Below are 16,870 nucleotides of genomic sequence, written 5' to 3' on the forward strand. Positions count from 1 at the left end.
TATTCAAACAAGGCTATCAGCCTAATAATGCAGCACAAGCTCTTGCCGCTATGGCAATATCAGAAAATGAGACTGATGCATGGTTTCCTGATACAAGAGCTACTCAACATATGACTCAGATAATGGTAAGTTAATTCATTGTCAACCATATCATGGATCAGATAAGATAATGGTAGGTAATGGACATAAATTGAAAATTACTCATATAGGAGATATTGTTTTGCACACAGATAAAAACTCTGTCAAATTAAAAAATGTTTTAGTTGTTCCTGAGATTAAAAAGACTCTTCTCTCTGTAAGTCAATTAACCACTGATTTTCCTTACATGTTTGAATTCACTGCAAATAATTTTGTGATTAAGAACAGGAAACAAGGAAAGTGATCATAACAGGAACTAGGAATGGTGGCCTCTATAGCTTGGAACCAAATCAAAACATGACATTTTACTTATCAAGGTTTCAAGCAACTAGCGATACCACATGGCATCAACGGCTTGGGCATCCACATATGAAAATAATTAGTTATTTAAAGCATAATAAGCTCATTTCTGTAAATGAGCATGACAGGAAAAAAATTTTATGTGAAAGTTGCCAATTAGGAAAATCTTGTAGACTTCATTTTCTTAATATTGATGAACATTGTTCGGAACCTTTTGGTAAAATTCATTGTGACTTATGGGGTCCTGCTCTAGTTAAATCATTTCAAAATTTTAAATTTTATGTTATATTTGTTGATGAATTCACTCGGTTTACTTGGTTTTTTCCTTTACGAAAAAAAATCTAATTTCTTTCATTGCTTTATTTCTTTTCATAAATTTTTGAAAAACCAGTTTGAGAAAAACATCAAAGTTTTTCAATCGGATGGAGGAGGTGAGTTTGGAAGCAAAGAATTTTAAGAATACCTTTTAAATCATGGAATCAAGTCACAGAAATCATGCCCAGGAACACCTCAGCAAAACGGTATTGCTGAGAGAAAGTATAAGAATATCACTGAGCTTGGACTTACTATGTTGTTTCATGCTGGAGTTCCTAAACGCTTTTGGGTGGAAGCATTTTCTACTGCAATATGGCTAATCAATAGGTTACCTTCAGCCATACTTGCCATGAAAAGTCCTATTGAGAAGTTAACCGGTAAGAAACCTGACTACTCTTCCTTAAGAGTGTTTGGCTCTAGATGTTTTTCATGTCTTAGAAGAATAACTCAAAATAAATTTGATCCAAAATATCTTCCTTGTGGGTTCCTTGGATATAATGAATGTTATAAAGGTAATAGATGTTTTCACCCACCTACTGGAAAATTGTATTTGTCAAGAGATGTTGTCTTTGATGAAAAGACTTTCCCCTTCATGAAGCCAGGTATACTTTATAGTAGTTGTGGTGAACACACAAATCTAACAAGTTTCAATGAGTGGATTGTAGGAACTTTTACTACTGCAAGAATTGGAAACAACTATAACCAACCATCTCCTCGAACAAACATGGCAGTACCTATAACAGAAAATAGCCACATGGTAGCGGATATCAACCAAAATGAAAATTATGACCTTGATATCTCTACCACAAACAATGAAGGAAGTGGAGGCCAAGAATATAGCAATATAAACATGTTACAGACCCCTCACGAACTTGATCCAACTAGCAAAGATTTTGAGGCTACAAAAATTTCAGCACCTCAACATGACTATGATCAAGACACAATGGCTCCTGAACAAGAGACCGATGTTTCCCATGAGTTTAATCTAACTAGCATTCAGCCTAACAAAGATTCAGAAGCTGTTAACATCTTAGCATCTCAAAATCAAACAGATCAAGACACGAGACAAAAACATACTCTCAATTCCACTGTAAGTATACAACCATCTCACAAGATGACAACATGTGGCAAAGCAGGTATATATAAATGCAGCACCAAGTATAGCCCTACTGAATTTGTATTACTTAGTTATAATGTGCCAATAGAGCCTAAAGGCATTAAAGATGCTTTATACCATCCAGGATGGTTGCATGCTATGAAAGAGGAAATTTATGCCCTGCATCAAAATAAAACATGGATATTAATTCCAAGATCTAATGACATGAATGTCATAGGCTGTAAGTGAGTATACAAAACAAAACTTAAAGCTGATGGCACTTTAGAAAGACTAAAAGCTAGGCTAGTGGCCAAAGGCTTTAATCAAATTCCAGGAATTGACTTCCTAGAAATATTTTCACCCGTTGTAAAACCTGCAACCATTAGGATAGTCTTATTAATTGCACAATCCCACAATTGGGACATTCGACAATTAGATGTCAAAAATGCATTTTTACACGGCAAGCTCGATAAACCAGTTTTCATGGAGCAACTCCCTGGATTTATTGATGAAAAATATCTGCACCATGTTTGTGAACTTGACAAAGCTTTATATGGGCTAAAACAAGCACCGAGAGCATGGTTTGATAGGTTCAGTATATTCCTCTTAGCTTATGGATTTGTCTGTAGCACTGCTGACTCTTCATTGTTTATTTTTCGAAAAAATCATAGCATTATATTTTTACTTGTTTATGTTGATGATTTAATTTTAACAAGAAGCAACCATATTCTTCTAAATCAATTTCACTGCTCACTTGGAAAGGAGTTTGCTATGAACGATCTTGGTTACATTCATTACTTTTTAGGTGTAGAAGTAGCTAAATTTTCTCATGGTCTTATCTTGCATCAAAGAAAATATGCTGCAGATTTGCTTAAAAGAGCAAAAATGCATACTAGTAAACCATTATCTACTCATATGGTGCCTCACAATCACCCCATTGATACAAGTTTATTTTCTAATCCTACCTTCTATAGAAGCATTGTAGGTGGATTACAATACTTGACATTTACTAGGCCAGACATTGCTTATAGTGTTAATTTTGTTTGCCAGCAAATGCATCAACCGAGCAATTTTCATTTTCAATTAGTCAAAAGAATTCTCCGATATGTCCAAGGAACTTTAGATCATGGTACTTGATTACTTTCTCACACTATAACTAATTTGTATACATTTTCATATTCGGATTGGGGTGGTTGTCCTCTAACAAGAAGATCCACCACAGGATTTTACAATTTTTTAGGTCCCAATTGTGTATCCTGGTCAGCCAAGAAACAACCTACTATTGCCCGATCAAGTATGGAAGCTGAGTATCGTGCTATGGCTTCAGCTGCTGCAGAACTCACATGGATCACCTATCTTCTTAGTGACATTGGCTTTCAGCTTCCTCAACCTCCAACACTATTTAGTGATAACATGTCAGCTCTTTATTTAACAGTCAATCCAGTTCTTCATGCTCGCACAAAACATATTGAGATTGATTATCACTTTGTCCGCGAGAAAGTGGCTCAAGGGAAACTAATCACCCAGTTTGTGAGTTCCAAAGTTCCAAAGATCAACTAGCTAATATATTTACAAAGCCTCTCTCCAGCACTGCCTTTCATAATTTATGCACCAAACTTGGTATTTGGACTCTACCACGACCAAGTTTGAGGGGGGATGTTAAAGGAAAGTGTCAGGCTGTAGAAATAGCAATCAATGAGTCAGGAATCAAGGAAAGGAATCAAGAAAATCAGCCAAAAGATCAGCCTTGACTGCAAGCTAAAGCCGAGATTTCCTCTGTCAATAGCAATCACGATTTCCTCAATTGTGGTTAATTCTATTATATTTTAAGAATGCTCTTTAATTCTCGAAAGACTATAATTTGTACTATATAAGGACCTCAATATGCCTCATTGTAAATTCATTCCAATATATAATACAATTCCAATTTCTTCTAAGTACCTGCATTTTCCTTTCAAAGGGTATTAAGTTACACCTCAATTGTGTTATCAGAAACTCTTTATATATATATATAAATAATGATTATTGTGATGTTTATGTGGATAGTATTATTATGATTATTGTGATGTTTATATAAATAATGATTACATAACTCTTGTGAACCACACAAAATTATGAATTTCGTAATTTATGTGATTCATAAGAGTTGTGCAAGTTACATTGAATGTAACTTAGTATTTGTCTAGCATTTAACGTTTATTGATATACTTATTTTGAAGTTTGAACCCTTTATTGAACTAGCAGAGTCACATGAAGCAGACAATGAGAGAGCAACATGCCAACATCCAACAAGGAAGATATTTCATTGGTCAAAAACAACAAATAAATTAATGAGCGATTCATGGTTTGTGCGAATGGTGGGCCGTGGCCCATGGGGGCTTGTCAATGATGTAAATTTTGCCTCTCTGCAAAATTTTGGACGGGTAAAGGAGTTTAAGAGTACTCTTGGTACTTCTAAAAAAAAAAGAGTACTCTTAGTAGGTCCTATCTAGGGAGCGCGGTCACATGCGACTAAATACATCTCAAATTATCCTCTAATAAAAATTCGACACGCTCACAGTCGCGCACAATAAGATCCGGGACTGCACACACCAAATCATGCTCATACTTTCAATTCTATCAAGCAAGCTTAGACCAAGCTCAAAGTAATCCATTTAGCAATTTGGCCGATTTTGGCATTTGTTGAATCTTGACTTTTGGACTTAACTGGAATCTGATGTGGCTGGTAACATGAAAAATCATGCAAAATGCTGTGTGATTTTTTAGATTCTGTGAACCCCATAAACTTATATCTATAGATTACAACCAAATCAAAATTGTTAAATTTAAAACATTTCTAACAAGTTTTAGCATTAATTATAGTTTAATTAGTAAAATAAACAATTTTCCAAGATTTGACCACCTAAGTTTATATTCCAAAATAGAAAAATCATCAATCCCAGCTTAATTAAAACGAGTTTTTTTCTAATCTTCATGACTTAAGATTTCAATACGAATGATCTCTATCTCACTTCTTGTTCAAGTGAATTATTCGAGGGAATACCGAAGACTAGAGTATAAAGATTGTAGTAGAAAAGTCAAACAATCTGTGTATAAAAGTCAAAAGAATATTGCTACATGCAATCATAAAAATAGTTTTATTTCTTCAACTTAATTTCTTGTGTTTAAAAACTAAAATTCTTCTAGAGTGCCAATTGAAAATCAACATCATGATTCATGAGAACTGGTGATGCTAATAAATAATAAGTTTCTTTTTTAATTGATAATGCTGATAAATAATACTTAATTAAATTTCAACACATTTCTTTACATGTTTTAGGATGAACTCTAATTCAATTAGTAAACTAAAGGATTTTCCAAGATTTGACAACATACATTCAAATTCCATATCGAAAAATCGTCAATCCCAAATCAGAAAATGAGCCTTTGCGAATATTCAATTACTTAAAATTAAGATCACATGAATGATCTCCCGCTTGCTTTTAAAGTGAATTATTGTTTGAATGTCATTGACAGATTATAAAGATTGCTGTGGAAATACATACAAGTTGTCATATCTATGTATGAAGCATTATTCAATCACCCACGAGGTGAAGCCGTGTATGTGAATCTAGAGTGCCAAGCAAGAACGAAACATGATGGGTCAACGAAACCTTAAAATCAATATATAAATCATAAATACAAATTCTTTAAGGCCAAACTCACGTCCAAATAAAAATTTCGTCCTAGATCTTTCCCATAATGAATATGATCATCTTATTTCAATGTATTTTGAAAAATATTTTTTGTGACGTGTAAAATTGTTCTTTGAGAAAATAGTTGTAAATCATTTTTTTCCCTCCAAGTAACTTTATTACTATTATTATTATTGTTATTATTTTTTTGGCGTCAATTTGCAAGTTGCAGCTAATGGATAACTTTCACTTTTTCCTTCATTTTTTTCAGTAACTCAAAATCAAATAAAACCAAAGAGTGAGTAATTTTAAAATCTCTCAGTAGCAACTTGACCCTTCTTCTGAAAATTCACGAGACAAAGTCGTTTTGCGCTGCATCTTTTGTCCTGGCAACTACCAAATTCTCACATGTTCAGATTCTTTATACATTTATTTACACACTTGCTTTATCCATATATATCCGTCTTCTTTACCCGACCACGCGTAATTGTACAATTAATTATTCTTTTGATTTAAATAACAAAAGGACCAAAAGCACTACTGTGATTATAATCCAAACAAAGAACTCTTTAATCAAGAATTAAGAGTGTTAAATTTTTGGTCACCTACTGAACACTGTCAGTCCTGAGAGTATTTAATGTCGTACAAAAATGAGATGGTGATGGCGGCTACCAGAATAATTTCACTGTGTAAACGAGTCTATGTTAATTCTATTGATTCTGAATACAAGAATCATTGCACACGTCCAGGGGCTTTCTAACCATTATCTGGCAATTCTGAAAGATAGTTGCCGCATCGCCAAATATGAAATCGACTGTGCCTGTAATTAAGCAACTCCTGTAAAATTGACGGTGAGTTTGTGCCCACACTGCGTTTTTGTAGCCCTCAAAGCGGCAGTTGTGAAATGTTGCACGGTCGGATTGGACCCTAGCAGCCACTGCCTCACCGTTTTCTGGACCCGCAATGTTTCTGAATCCCATTGATTTAGCAAATAACCCTTCTCCGATAGCCACTGCAAAAGCAATCAACAATTAAGCAAGTTCGTAAAATAGATCCTAGTGCTAGTGATGGAACCAGTATTTTGGATATCGGTTATGATGGAGAAGAACTACAAATTTGGGGAGACCGCACAACTAAAACGTAAGATTTACACTGAATATGAGCTAAAGTTCGATTAGGACCCTTGACATAAAACAAACCCATTCTCTAATGTTTTATGGACTTGCAGGGCCTAGACTCGGGTCTCAACACAGTTCCGGCGCCCCTGCCTGGTGCCGAAATGTTAATGTAACTAACGTACCAAAAGTTGCAGCATCATAGATATTGACTCCGTCTGCAACACTTTTGCGCCCCACAATGATGGACTTCTGAGATCCTTCCCCAATGATTGTAAGATTCACCATACGCTTTGACACAGTCACACTCTCTTCGTAAATTCCTGTGGCAACAAAGATGACAAACCTACAGCGCATTCAAAATGGACGAACCATTACGAAAATGAATTGTTTGACATTGTTAGAAGCTCAATTGAATATCATAATTAATCATACCGTCCTTCATATTTTTGAGGTACGGCTGCCAATGCTTCAGAAATTGTGTTGTAAAGTTTCCGGAGCCATCTTTTGCCACTATCAAGTGTGGTTCTAGTAGTGTCTGCTCTGAAACTAATTTGTTGGACCAAGACCAACAAATAATCAATCTTAATCCCCCAAGATCCACTTGACTTAGCCTTAATCAAAGAACTAATTACAATCAACCAATGCTACGTGGAACCACTTATCGAAATCAACAGATATCAAACCAAAAAAAAAAACAGAGAAACAATCACACACCAACACAAAAAGGGTTAAGTGGTTCAGCCACCAAGTGACCTACATCCACTGTGAAAGATCTTTTACTGATTCAGTGTTTACAAGATACAAGATACAAGATGCCTGAGAAAACTATCACACACTTCAGCAATACAACAATGAAATGAAGACAACTTATATACACGCCTGAATTGCTCTAGAAACAACCCCTAGAAACCAGCTCACTAGGCCTGGGTTTGTTTGTAACAAACCCATAAATTTCCCGCTTATCTTAACAGCATTAACATCCGTTCGAACTAGCTTCAATACACGTGTAGAATCTTCACTCAAAACGCAGCCTTCTTCAGTCGTTTAGAATAAGTAAAGCATGTGCAATATCACGTGCTTAACTTATTCATTTGGCTTATCTACCAGGCTTGTCATACGGCTCACTTGTGTCACATAACCGACATATCATCCAGTCCTGAAACTCAAGACTGATATGTCATATTCAACTACAAATATAGATTTTCAGTTCACTTCTCAACATTCTCCACCTTGAACCAAATCTGTTACTCATCTTTTTCTCCATCACCATATCCTCTGCAGCTTAGATCCTGTAGACACCAGCTGAGTTCACACAGAACTCAAACTTGGCACAAGGTAAATCTTTGGTTAACATGTCTGCCACATTGTCATCAGTGTGTATTTTCACCTATTTTACCACTCCTTTTGACACTTCCAGCCTGACAAAATGAAGCTTGATGTCAATGTGTTTAGTCTTCTCATGGTGAATTGTTCAATTCACCAGCCCTTTCTACAAGCATCCCAAGATCACGCTTTTTGCCACCAACTTAAGAAACACATCGATTCAATTCCTCCTTGGCGTCATCTATGGCTTTCTTACAAACTTTAAATGCAGCTTCTGTTTCTAGGGCATTAAAATCATTGGATTCTACTTTCTTAATGGCCTTATCAAGCTCAACAATAGTTGCTGCTATTGAAGCCTTGAGAAATTCTTTGGGTTCATCAATCGAAGGGTCTTTTTCGGCTGCAGCCGACAAAGTATCATTGCACGAATTCTTGTATGCGGTGCACCCACATATAGTTGAAATCATTTTTTGTGCACGCGAAATCCCTTTCGGGACTCCAGATGACGGTGATGTTTTAGAAGAATCCTCGCCATTATCTTGAGAAACAACTCCAAAAACTCCCGCAGCAATCAAAATGATGAGAACAAATGCAGAAATGGCAGAAATTGTTACTCGCTTTCGAAATTTTCGTTGTCTTTCAGCCTTCATGCGTTCTGATAAATGATCAAAATCTTGAAATACCATTATTGTGACACGGGCAGAGATCTCTCAGCCTTAACATCCAAAGCAAAGATAGAGCGACACGAAAAAATGAAAAATTAAAAAAAATGCAAGACCAAGAACAAGAGAAATGGACAGGAGAATTTTCAGGTGTTATGTTTAAAAGTCAGTTAAGGGAACTTGTCCGAAACCGGTGATACAGTATCTCTACTTTATAACCGATTTTCCCTCCTTACCTTGCCTTAAAATTTTGCAAAATCACTCTTAAATCCGCACAACTAATTAAATATAAACAAGTACCATTAAGTATCAAATTTATTCAGGATTGGCTATTAATTAGAGGGGACACTATGTGGAATTACATGTAGTGTAACATAATTTGTGCGATTCTATATATGGCGTGATTTTGTTCATTTTAGACTAGGTCTGTACTATTTTGGTTGCCCTTCACAAATTCAAATAGGACTGCGCATAATTTCAGTCACTAGTGCTTTGATCGAAGTTACCTCCAACTCACCCATGCAGAAATGTGAAAGCACATTCTGAATCTGAGTTCTCTGCTGGGACCTTGTAGCGTAGTGGGGCTCTGCACTTGACAAGCCATGTTTATGGTCACTTACGGTGGCCTTTGGTTTTTTGCAGTGTTGACGCGGTTGCCTCTTGAATACGGAAGATTATTTACCAAGATGACTTGATTTACCGGGATTTGAAAAATTATGCATCTTGTTGGATGTGATACATCTTTGTTGAGTGCTTAAATTTGTTCCACATTGATTAACAATAATTAGTATATTGACTTTAGTATATAGGATGGGTCATTTTACGTAATATTTTGAGTTGAATTACCTGCGTGAGTGTGACAATACATTTAATTTTATTAAATTAGTATATAGTACTTGCAAGAAGAATCAATTAAGGGCGGACATACACATTAGAAAGTTTTAAATGCAAAGCAATAAGATGCAAAGGGATGCAAAGGGATGCAAATATAATTAAGTTTGGGACTGCATACTAATGATGAGAATTTAGCAAATACATTGAGAGTAACAAATAAAGAATTTTCTAAATTAGTCAGGACCCAATGTAGTCTTCAAATATTATATAGTTTAATATACCAAAAAAAAAATTTCTTCCGACATAGAAACTCTCATATCTACTTTATAACCAAGTCAAATTAATAAAAAAATGTAATCTCTAAGATATCCTTCTCCAATCAGATCAATTTCAATGGTACATCTTGGGTATTCCTCGCTTTTGAATATTTTTTTAATACTTTCAGTAATTATTTACTAAGATCGAACTTAACAGACTGTAATAAATGAATATTAACAATATCGCTTTCGACTAGGTTAGGTACTCTTAATGTGAAAGTGTGTTCAATCATTCATTAGAGTTTTGGAGTTATTTATTTATTTATATTTTTAGCATAGTTTTAATTAGTAGGTTATGGTAAAGGCTAATCTAAACACCGTAAGTACAAGCTATGCGCAATTATCTTTTTGAAAACAAGTAGAAAAGGACACCATATGGCGTCAAGCTTCAAGAGTCAAATCCCACCGGTGAATAAATTGTTAAAAGGACAAACCATTTTTTTCATCAAAAAGAACAAAAAGACCTGACTTGGTTAGCCAATCACCATCTGTTCTCCATTCTGATATCTCAGTATTCAGAATCATCTGCTCAATTATATAGTCAAGTTGAGCATCTTACCGACAAAAAAACTCATTAAATAAACGAAAGATTAAAAAGAAATTAGGACTCAAATTAAAGCTAAGATAACCAAACAAGTCAGACTCATAAAATTGTTTCCTTGGTGTGCGAAACTGCTTTTTATTTTTAATTATAACATTATGCCAACTGGGCTGTCTTAGGCATTTTCTTAAATATTGCACTTGAACTCGATGCTGCGTATATGATATGATTCGGCCAATTTGATCCTTAAAATGATATTTGCTATTTAAAAAAAAAGAAAAAAAGAAAGAAAGACAGAAAAAGAAACCCCCCATATTCTTCACATGGTTTTGCTGCTATATGTTCGTTGTTTGCACACAAAATGCTACTAACAAGCAAACCTAACACAAGATTTTATCGCATAAGCCTTTCATTGACAGATCAAATCATTTTCTTACTTCAACCAAATTTCATAAATATTAACTTTGAGAACCATACATAGGCCTTTCATTGACAGATCAAATCATTTCCTTACGTCAACCAAATTTCATAAATATCTACTTTAGAAACCAAACTGATACAAACAAGAGTTCTAGTTACATTCGAACTTAATAAAAATAAAAACTAATTTTCACAAAAGATGGTGATTAAATCCCATCTTCGTAAGGAATTGAAGTTGAATCCAGCCACTCCTGACCATTAATTAACTGTGATACCGTAAAAGCATATGCATCAGACTCATCCATGACATGATACCCGGGCCAAGTGACCCGATTATCGGTCCCGGAACCTGGACCGTAATTATTGAACTCTCCGTAGTACAATGTGTCCAAGCCTTGATCACCTGACCACTCGCTCCACCCGGCTGGCTCAATAAAGTCATCAATGTAGGACTCAAGAAAAACTGTTGTTGAGTAGATCCTCAAGGGCCTGCCTAGGTAACTTTTAACACTTGCAGAATTTGCATACAGATCTTCAGTAGCCAAAATTGAACAATTTTGGATTGAGATTCCAGTGTTTTCATTCGGGTCGTCTTTTAATTGTGCTGTGATGACTGTGAATTGCCCTGGCAATGGCAGTCTAGATACGATGTTACATGCCTGGAGAACCACTGCAGCGTTACCAAATATGTAGTCTATGGTTCCGTATACGTCGCACTCTCGATAAAACTGACGAAATGAGTGTACATATAACGTATCTTGGTAACCAGAGAAGCTGCATCTGAACAAGGCTGCAAAATCTGCATTCACTCTTAAGGCAACCGCTTGGTACTTCTCTGGCCCTGCCTTGTTCTCAATTGTTAGGTCCCGTGCCAGAAACCGGTCTCCGGACACAGCTGCAATTAACAAGTTTACATTGAGATATTTTAAAGATTAGTGCTAACAACACATTCAGCACTAGTAGAAATTTTTTCATTTTATCTCTAAAGTTCAAATATTAGTGGATTTATCTCTAAAGTTCAAATATTAATGGAAAAAAAGGCACGATGCTCTAAAAAGTGTTTTGAAAATTACCTACTGTTGCAGATCTGAAAGTGGTCCAGCCATCGCCCACACTTCTGCTTCCGGTGATGATAGTTGAATCTTTACCGCCTCCAAGCAGAAAAATGTTGGTCTTATAGCTTGGAATTTCCAAATTCTCCTCATAAACCCCTTGTTTGATATTGATGACTACTCTATCATCGCTGTTATTGGGAGCAAAATTTATCGCATCAGTGATGGTAGTGAAATCTCCTGTTCCATCGGCAGCCACAGTCAGCACTTGACTCTGGTCATACTCATTATCGTCATCGGAGCTCTGCAGAATCCGGCGATCTTTTCTTGACAACCATTCTGGAAATCCCATTAGGCGGCGGCGGTGTTTGTTGCCTTCTGTCGTAGCTGGCTTTGGAAGTGCTGACAGGGAGTTGCTCACATACCTGTAAGTACTTGTTATAGAGTTCACTAAAGGTTGCTTCAAAGAACCTGAAGCAGAGTTAAGGCTCTCTAAACAAGTATTCTTATTTGTTAGAGCTGCACTGAGATATGCTCTTGCATCGGATAAGGATTTAGCATCATGAGCTGCACGGATTTTTGGGAGAGATTTCTGTAAAGCGGATAATGTGATTTGGTGAAGTTCTTTACAATCTTGGATTGTGCCTCTCTGTTTCTCGACAATATTAGAGCTGCCTGCACCGGACAATAGATTGGTGACCTTCCCGGCTTCGGATATGGCCATTTGGAGAGTTTGAAGCAAGAAGTTGATGATGTTTGGACTGATATTGATTGATATAGAGAGCTTCAATGACTCAAAACAAGCATCTGGGTGCGGAGTGCTTTTGCAAAAATTGCTTATTGAAGATATGTTGGTGTGTAGAGAAGTTGTTGAAGGAGTGCTTAGAGTAGCTGTGATGGAGATGGAGATTGTGAAGAGGAGCAAGGTGAGTTTCAGAAAGGAGGAAGCAGCCATGACAGCCGATATGAAGAAGGCAGAGTGAATTGATTCACTATATTTAAAATGTTGAAGATAAGAGTGGCTAATCGCTGATTGTTCTTAAATAATGTTTTGGGGGTGGAGGGGAACAAAATTGCATGGAGTTTGTGTGGCTTATAATATTGAATTGCATGGATTTTAGTGTCGGTGATTTTTGAAAATTGGGAGATGATTATTTGACCGTGTCTCTAAAATACTTATTGTTTACATTTGCTTTGGGGTAAAAGCAATTCATAGATGCATAATATTGTATATTCTTTTAATTTTCACGGCAGGCTAGAGAGAGAGAGAGAGAGAGAGAGAGAGAGAGATTCTATAGCCATGTTTGCCCTTGCCAGTCTTTGAATGTACTTGAGAAGCGGCCAGTATTAGAAGAAATTTTAGAATGCATTAAAAGTATATTGTCCGTCATATAATAAGTAAATAACATTATATCATGTATTATATATAAAAAAAATTTAATGATTTTTTTGTTGCTTTCATTATTTTTTTATTAAACTATTTTAAACGATAAAATTGTTTGAAAACCTCATTGTCAATACTTTTATCAAAATAATGAATTTTATCCATCTATTAATTCAAACACTCGTAAAATTACTTGTTAAAACACTATTTAATAGATCAAGGGCATAAATCAATGTTGTTATTGACAGTTTATATGCTTAAGGATTAAACACTTATAATTTGGTTTTTGTAGCACAATTGATTATTTTAGGATTTACTTGACAGCTAGTGGTGTTTACTAAACGCCCTATCACCCTTCTCTCGAATGTCAAAAGGATTGTTGTTAAGGGTATTAAGCTACACCTCAATTGTGTTATCAGAAACTCTTTATATATATATATAAATAATGATTATTGTGATGTTTATGTGGATAGTATTATTATGATTATTGTGATGTTTATATAAATAATGATTACATAACTCTTGTGAACCACACAAAATTATGAATTTCGTAATTTATGTGATTCATAAGAGTTGTGCAAGTTACATTGAATGTAACTTAGTATTTGTCTAGCATTTAACGTTTATTGATATACTTATTTTGAAGTTTGAACCCTTTATTGAACTAGCAGAGTCACATGAAGCAGACAATGAGAGAGCAACATGCCAACATCCAACAAGGAAGATATTTCATTGGTCAAAAACAACAAATAAATTAATGAGCGATTCATGGTTTGTGCGAATGGTGGGCCGTGGCCCATGGGGGCTTGTCAATGATGTAAATTTTGCCTCTCTGCAAAATTTTGGACGGGTAAAGGAGTTTAAGAGTACTCTTGGTACTTCTAAAAAAAAAAGAGTACTCTTAGTAGGTCCTATCTAGGGAGCGCGGTCACATGCGACTAAATACATCTCAAATTATCCTCTAATAAAAATTCGACACGCTCACAGTCGCGCACAATAAGATCCGGGACTGCACACACCAAATCATGCTCATACTTTCAATTCTATCAAGCAAGCTTAGACCAAGCTCAAAGTAATCCATTTAGCAATTTGGCCGATTTTGGCATTTGTTGAATCTTGACTTTTGGACTTAACTGGAATCTGATGTGGCTGGTAACATGAAAAATCATGCAAAATGCTGTGTGATTTTTTAGATTCTGTGAACCCCATAAACTTATATCTATAGATTACAACCAAATCAAAATTGTTAAATTTAAAACATTTCTAACAAGTTTTAGCATTAATTATAGTTTAATTAGTAAAATAAACAATTTTCCAAGATTTGACCACCTAAGTTTATATTCCAAAATAGAAAAATCATCAATCCCAGCTTAATTAAAACGAGTTTTTTTCTAATCTTCATGACTTAAGATTTCAATACGAATGATCTCTATCTCACTTCTTGTTCAAGTGAATTATTCGAGGGAATACCGAAGACTAGAGTATAAAGATTGTAGTAGAAAAGTCAAACAATCTGTGTATAAAAGTCAAAAAAATATTGCTACATGCAATCATAAAAATAGTTTTATTTCTTCAACTTAATTTCTTGTGTTTAAAAACTAAAATTCTTCTAGAGTGCCAATTGAAAATCAACATCATGATTCATGAGAACTGGTGATGCTAATAAATAATAAGTTTCTTTTTTAATTGATAATGCTGATAAATAATACTTAATTAAATTTCAACACATTTCTTTACATGTTTTAGGATGAACTCTAATTCAATTAGTAAACTAAAGGATTTTCCAAGATTTGACAACATACATTCAAATTCCATATCGAAAAATCGTCAATCCCAAATCAGAAAATGAGCCTTTGCGAATATTCAATTACTTAAAATTAAGATCACATGAATGATCTCCCGCTTGCTTTTAAAGTGAATTATTGTTTGAATGTCATTGACAGATTATAAAGATTGCTGTGGAAATACATACAAGTTGTCACATCTATGTATGAAGCATTATTCAATCACCCACGAGGTGAAGCCGTGTATGTGAATCTAGAGTGCCAAGCAAGAACGAAACATGATGGGTCAACGAAACCTTAAAATCAATATATAAATCATAAATACAAATTCTTTAAGGCCAAACTCACGTCCAAATAAAAATTTCGTCCTAGATCTTTCCCATAATGAATATGATCATCATATTTCAATGTATTTTGAAAAATATTTTTTGTGACGTGTAAAATTGTTCTTTGAGAAAATAGTTGTAAATCATTTTTTCCCTCCAAGTAACTTTATTACTATTATTATTATTGTTATTATTTTTTTGGCGTCAATTTGCAAGTTGCAGCTAATGGATAACTTTCACTTTTTCCTTCATTTTTTCCAGTAACGCAAAATCAAATAAAACCAAAGAGTGAGTAATTTTAAAATCTCTCAGTAGCAACTTGACCCTTCTTCTGAAAATTCACGAGACAAAGTCGTTTTGCGCTGCATCTTTTGTCCTGGCAACTGCCAAATTCTCACATGTTCAGATTCTTTCTACATTTATTTGCACACTTGCTTTATCCACATATATCCGTCTTCTTTACCCGACCACACGTAATTGTACAATTAATTATTCTTTTGATTTAAATAACAAAAGGACCAAAAGCACTACTGTGATTATAATCCAAACAAAGAACTCTTTAATCAAGAATTAAGAGTGTTAAATTTTTGGTCACCTACTGAACACTGTCAGTCCTGAGAGTATTTAATGTCGTACAAAAATGAGATGGTGATGGCGGCTACCAGAATAATTTCACTGTGTAAACGAGTCTATATTCTATCAATTCTGAATACATGAATTGTTATACACGTATACATACATATTTACTATTCAATTATACATATATATATTTAGTATTCAATTATTATCCGAGTTTTTTTAACTATTAAATATCTTTTGTCACGAATTTTTTATAATATTTTGTTGTAATTTAGTCATCACGCTCATATATTTATTTATTAACTATCAATCATTCACAGAAATTTAACTTGAGAAAACTCATTTAATGAGAAAATTTGAGCGGTACATGGTGCATGATGCATATCCACAAACCATAAAGTTTAATTTAAAATACGAAGAAAAATATTACTTATTTTTGGAATATCAAACATTTAAATCGGTCTACCTCAGCTTGGCATAAGAACTGATGCCAGAACAATTATCTGCCCATAAATCCGAAGTTTACGATTACGTTCAATAAGGCCTGATTTATCGGCCGGAGGTGTTTCGAATTCGCGAGTACATGCCCCAGCTGCAACCTTTGAGCTCAATATGGCCATGTAAATGCCTCTAAGATATTTACTTTTCAAGCACTCGTTGGCATATTCCATGTCGTTGAAGGAACGTCCGTACTGCATTAAACATGCAGAGTACCTACTCTTCATCAGTGCGCTCTGTGTATCGTTTTTGGCCAGCGAAGCTAACATAGCTGAAGTTTCTAGTACGAATGAACGCGACAAGTCGATCGAGATTTGAGTGAGGCCTTCAAAATCTGCTTTGGGAGTTCTGGGATCCGATTTTAGAACTTTGACGCAAAATTGAGCATCGATGGTATTTTTGCAGAGATCTTCGATGTCGTTTTCGGATACGTTCACACTTGAAGGGGAAATTGCTGGAATTGTGGACAAAAGGATAATAAAGGAGGCACAGAATTGCAAACAGGCCAT

At 35.0% G+C, this 16,870-nt stretch overlaps 3 protein-coding genes across 3 annotated transcripts; all 3 read right to left on the reverse strand.

The window, feature by feature from the left end:
* Nucleotides 1–6,233: 6,233 nt before the first annotated feature.
* On the reverse strand, nt 6,234–8,650 carry LOC18054746 (putative pectinesterase/pectinesterase inhibitor 45). The gene is made up of 4 exons (XM_024177906.1): nt 8,177–8,650; nt 7,074–7,285; nt 6,824–6,984; nt 6,234–6,535 (listed from the first exon to the last, which is right to left on the reverse strand). Exons 1-4 carry the CDS (start codon nt 8,648–8,650, stop codon nt 6,234–6,236), a joined length of 1,149 nt encoding a protein of 382 aa, XP_024033674.1.
* Nucleotides 8,651–10,794: 2,144 nt separating this feature from the next.
* On the reverse strand, nt 10,795–13,036 carry LOC18055586 (probable pectinesterase/pectinesterase inhibitor 12). Its single transcript, XM_006452852.2, has 2 exons — nt 11,812–13,036; nt 10,795–11,633 (listed from the first exon to the last, which is right to left on the reverse strand). The coding sequence occupies exons 1-2, from the start codon at nt 12,743–12,745 to the stop codon at nt 10,945–10,947; spliced, it is 1,623 nt and encodes a 540-aa protein (XP_006452915.1). The 5' UTR covers nt 12,746–13,036; the 3' UTR covers nt 10,795–10,944.
* A 3,294-nt stretch (nt 13,037–16,330) lies between these two features.
* LOC18055587 (cell wall / vacuolar inhibitor of fructosidase 2) lies at nt 16,331–16,870 on the reverse strand. The gene has a single exon (XM_006452853.2). It carries the CDS (start codon nt 16,868–16,870, stop codon nt 16,331–16,333), a length of 540 nt encoding a protein of 179 aa, XP_006452916.2.

Source organism: Citrus clementina, unplaced genomic scaffold (genome assembly GCF_000493195.1).
Source record: "Citrus clementina cultivar Clemenules unplaced genomic scaffold, Citrus_clementina_v1.0 scaffold_1, whole genome shotgun sequence".
Classification (NCBI taxonomy): domain Eukaryota; kingdom Viridiplantae; phylum Streptophyta; class Magnoliopsida; order Sapindales; family Rutaceae; genus Citrus; species Citrus x clementina.